Source organism: Paramisgurnus dabryanus, chromosome 22 (genome assembly GCF_030506205.2).
Source record: "Paramisgurnus dabryanus chromosome 22, PD_genome_1.1, whole genome shotgun sequence".
In the NCBI taxonomy this organism is placed as follows: Eukaryota; Metazoa; Chordata; class Actinopteri; order Cypriniformes; family Cobitidae; genus Paramisgurnus; species Paramisgurnus dabryanus.
In genome coordinates, this window is record NC_133358.1 from 27,137,216 (window position 1) to 27,142,105 (window position 4,890).

At 38.5% G+C, this 4,890-nt stretch overlaps 1 protein-coding gene across 4 annotated transcripts; it reads left to right on the top strand.

The window, feature by feature from the left end:
- Positions 1-555: 555 nt before the first annotated feature.
- Positions 556-3,439, top strand: neurod6a (neuronal differentiation 6a). Of its 4 annotated transcripts, none has more exons than XM_065258551.1 (2): positions 556-710; positions 1,093-3,439. In XM_065258551.1, exon 2 carries the CDS (start codon positions 1,132-1,134, stop codon positions 2,125-2,127), a length of 996 nt encoding a protein of 331 aa, XP_065114623.1. In that variant the 5' UTR covers positions 556-710; positions 1,093-1,131; the 3' UTR covers positions 2,128-3,439. The 4 variants fall into 4 exon arrangements, with proteins under 4 accessions (XP_065114623.1, XP_065114626.1, XP_065114625.1 ...); XM_065258554.2 differs by having other exon boundaries at positions 558-733; positions 1,127-3,439; XM_065258553.2 differs by having other exon boundaries at positions 559-710; positions 1,096-3,439.
- The last annotated feature ends 1,451 nt before the right edge of the window (positions 3,440-4,890 follow it).

Consider the following 4,890-nt stretch of genomic DNA (forward strand, 5'->3'; position numbering starts at 1 on the left):
GCACCTTAATTTTTAAGAGTGCAGGTAAAAGGCCGAACTAAAATTGGCCTCAGCGATGATAGACAGTTCAGTCTCAGTCATTTGGCAAACGCCCTTGAAGAGATTGACCAGCCAGCCAAACACGAGCCATCAATCATTCAGTACTTGCTGTCATTCTCCAACACTAACCGGTTTTTCATTTTTCTAGAAGAGTTTGTGCAAATTTGTGTGCAAAACCGTTTTGCAGCTTGTTAGTTGCTCAGACCATTATCATTGTGTCTGCATAAAGAATGATTTTGAATGAACAGCAAAGACTAGGAGCCAGTCTTGTAGGAAATTGAGATTAAGAATAGCCATATCATGCGCATATACTTTGATTGTTTATTTAGCATCAGATTGTAGTGCTGGATGGTGATACTTGGTCCTTTATTGAGCCTGCTTTGTGGTTTTGCAGTGGTACGCAGCTCCAGGCACACGCCAGATGATCAGGGGAGGAATACAGGTCCCCCGGGACCGAGTCATGTGACCAGCCCATGCCACGTGACGTCAGCAGCAGATGGCATGGGTACCAGCTCTGGCAGTTGGCATCAGTGTCATTTCTCTTAGCGCGAGACAAGGAGAGCAGTGGGGAGGTGAGAAAAACGCACGAGCTGTTCACCTGCTAAAAAACGAACGGAAAAAGTTCAAAATAGGAAATATGAAAACAATCATCTGACGCCATCAAAATTCAGGTAAGATTGAAGAAGTTTTAAGGGTAAGAAGAGACATTTATTGACTGTGCATGTTGTGCAATTTTTCGATTTTTAAAGCCTTGTATTTTATAAATGCATAAATGCGTTGCAGTAGCACACATAATGATTTATAGGTTTCAGTTTTGTTGTTTGCAGAACGGTAGGGATGCAGGATGTGTTATATATGCTATAGATTTATGTGTCCATTGCTTTGATTAAATAATCAACTTTGCTGTCATCTGGTACCCACATATGGAAATCTGTCAAATTTGTCACATAATTATCATGTTAAGACCTAACTGTATTGTAGGGTTAAAGGTATTGTGGATTTTTTTAAATAATGATGTTGATTGTTTTCTTAAATCTCTGCTGAATGATTCAGAAGATCTGCTATCTTCTCGTCATCTCCAATAAAGGCGCAATGCTGACTCTGCCGTTTGAGGATCCTGTCATGATGGACAGTCAATTCGGGGCGAACTTTTCACGGGAATGCACGGGTGAAATGAAGGTCACTAAGCAAGAACCGTTTAAAAAGGAGGATACGCTCTCTCACATGATGGAGGACGACGATTCGGAGAAGGATGACGATGAAAGGGAGGACGGACCAGATGAGAACGGTCTGCCACGCCGCAGAGGGCCCCGGAAAAAGAAAATGACCAAAGCTCGCATCGACAGGGTGAAGATGAGACGCATGGAAGCCAACACAAGGGAGAGGAACCGAATGCACGGTCTGAACAATGCATTAGACAGCCTGCGCAAGGTGGTTCCTTGCTACTCCAAAACCCAAAAACTGTCAAAAATCGAAACGCTTCGGCTGGCCAAGAACTACATTTGGGCGCTTTCGGAGATTCTGAGCACAGGGAAGAGGCCTGACCTACTTACCTTTGTTCAGACCCTTTGCAAGGGGCTCTCCCAGCCAACCACCAATTTAGTGGCCGGATGTCTCCAGTTGAACGCGAGGAACTTCATCTCGGATCAGATCAATGGCGAGGCGTCCTTCTCTGGTAGATCACCATATGACTCCATGTACACGACCTACCACAGTCCTGGTGTGGTGACTCCCTCTGTACACGGTAATAGCGCTATAGATGCCGTTAAACCCTTCAGGCCATTCAACTACTGCAGCTCCTACGAGTCTTTCTACGAAAGCGTCTCTCCAGAATGTGCCAGCCCACAGTTCGACGGTCCTTTAAGTCCTCCTATTAACTTTAACGGGATATTTTCCGTTAAGCACGAAGACCAGATCGAGTATGGCAAGAGCTGCCACTATGGCACGCGTTATTGCGCGGTGCCGGCGCGCACCTCCATCAGCCAGAGCGCGAGAGGCTCCTCGGATCTCCATTTCCCATATGACGTTCACCTCCGCGGCCAGTTCTACCCGGTGCAAGATGAATTAAACACGACTTTTCATAATTAATGAGAGAAAGTCAAATGTGACTATGGCCCTTTTGTGGGTAATGACTGAAATGCAGGACTTTCACTCGCACATGTATTATTTATATAGACCCTCTCTGCGTTGGATAGGGTCTTGGATTTGCGCCATCTGATGTTTTATTATTTATTCGTTTTAATTAGATGGAAAATGTGCTTACAGAAAACATAGTGCTCCTAACTGAATTGATTTTTTTATTGATATTATATCCGATAAAATGTGTATTTGTTTTAAAAATGACACCAACTTAACATGTTTTCAGCTGCGTATAAGTTTAATCTTTGTTTTTAACATTTAACAGTTTATGCAAGCCCGTACGAGCATTTACAGGCCCAGCAGATTTGTCAGTATTGAAGTTTGAAAATAAATTTATTTATGCTTTTATTTATTTATTTATTTATTATGTCAGTGTTTGCGCTGGGAATTCAGTAAAAGCGGTCAGCACGGTGCTATGAGTATGCAATCCACATAATGCTCGCTTAAATGTCAAAATATTAGTGATTTAAAAAGACCTGAAAACCAATAATTGTAGTATTTTTTTTCTTTATTCGTTTATAAAAAGAAAATGTACATTGCGAATTTTATTTGTCATTTAAATCGATTTTTCATTCATAATTGTGAAAGTTTCGTTATGTTCATACAGGGGTCTATCAAGGCTGTATATTAGTAAATAAATGAACCAAGCTTTCGCCTTACTATAATAATTTCAGTTAAAAATGATAACAATATTAACACCAATAGGCTAATACAAAAACGAAACCATCATAAAAAAAGGCATTGAGTGAAACAAATTATTTGTGGATTTTAATTCTTTAAATGTTGACAATCGGGTTTTTGGGTTTGGGTCCTCTCAACTTACCACATTTATCTGTGCTGATAGTTTTAAAAGATGATATAAGATTTTCACAGCACAATAATTTATTTACTGTATATGCAACAGATTGCTGAACAGTTTTTTACCCAAATGTAAAGTCGTCGATTGATATTAGAGGCATTGTATACAATTTCGAATGAAGCGCGTCTGTAAAGCAAATGCATTAAAAGCATGTAATATTTTAAATTGAAAAGTCTATGTCCTACAGTGAACTCATGTCACAGGTGTACCTGCCTTAATATATTTATTACGGATACTTTATGCAACGTGATGGACGTCTTTTGTGGTGGACATTTTCATTTTTATCACCAAGGTTGATGAGGTTTTTTGTGCAGAATGGACTGAATGCACCGAAACTGGTCTTGTGCCGATTTGTACACTGTCAAGCTGTTTTCTACAATAAAATAAAGTTTGTTGAATACAGTTCTCTTCTGAAATCACTGTTTAAACAAAAGCAAATTAATACTTGGGAATCTCCTAAATAAAAGTAAAAAAAAAATACAAATATTGATTTGTGGCGCAAGATACAAAACGAAAACAAAAATATATTTCGTTCCTATGTAAACATAAACTTATAATGATCAAATAATGAACGCTTTAAATAATAGTAACAAAAATGTTGGTTTAAAAACTCTAAATAAACATAGACCTGCCTGCTACAGTACACAGAAGGCAAATAATGTTTGTGATGCCACAATACGCGTAAAGATGCTTTTGTCAAGAGGACAAAGAAATCAATTCAAAATTAATTAAATACAATCGCAAAATAGGTTGTCGTGATTTCTTTTAAATGCACATGTGATATTACAAAAATGTTATGTATCTTACAGTAGATGTTATTTAGGATGGGTTTGTCAGTGTCTTTAAGTTCACCACCGAGCTGGACGCGGGCCAGACAGCGACAGACTGCGGATCAGGAGTCTGGATCCCTGGATCAGATATATTCCCCCGGAGAATGTGCATTGTCATTCCCAGAAAAATCTAGCCAGACAATGAAGGTTACATGAAGTTGGTCAAATAATAAAAGAACTGTGTCCTAAAATTATGTGTTCATCACTGACAGAACAGAATACATTCGATAGATAAATTCTATATAGATAGATACGTTCTTAAAATAATTTCTTAGAACAACCAGAACAAAACATTTTGATCCCGGGACCCAGGACTTTATTTGTGATTGTAAAAGTATTATAATTGTCGTTTAATTAAGTACAGAACCATTGTAAAGTTAATTATGTCACCGTGTTTTTTCTTTCTGGTCGTAATTGATCCTTTCTCCTCGCTTTTTATTAAAAGCAGGCCTATAATCTATGATTATATCTAATTAATTAATGAAACAAACCCACACATAATGCCTTTGACAGGTGCAAACATTGTACCTGCACATTTACCGATGCGCCGCAGTGAGATTCTTGATTTGCTGTGCGGGGATGTTGAGGTGTCAGAAAAAGCCCACAGTGGCGATATTTCACACGATTCGGAGAGAGAGGCAGAACATATGCTACCCTAGAGACAAAGCTGTCATGAAGGAACAGTTGAAAAATGAGCAGCAACACTTCACTTTGCGCGTAGATTTGTGGCCGATGAAAAGTTCCCATCGCAAAGCTTTCGTGCATTTATCACGGCATTACTTTTATTTAAAAATCTAATGTGTGATGACTAACTGTATAGAGATGCATAAATGCTTTCTCAGCTTACCCTTTCTGTAATTTAAATTGTATTATTCAAGACCAAATAAATTCAAACTGTACACTTGCTACTTTTAAAAATTCAGATGCATTAAAGTAATAGTTCACCCCAAAATGAAAATTCTGATATTATTTTCCCATATTCATGTTGTTTTAAACCTGTATGCATTTCATTTTTTCTGATGA

Coding starts and splice junctions, on each gene's coding strand:
- neurod6a (XM_065258551.1), top strand. CDS start 1,132: ATGCTGACTCTGCCGTTTGAGGATCCTGTCATGATGGACAGTCAATTC.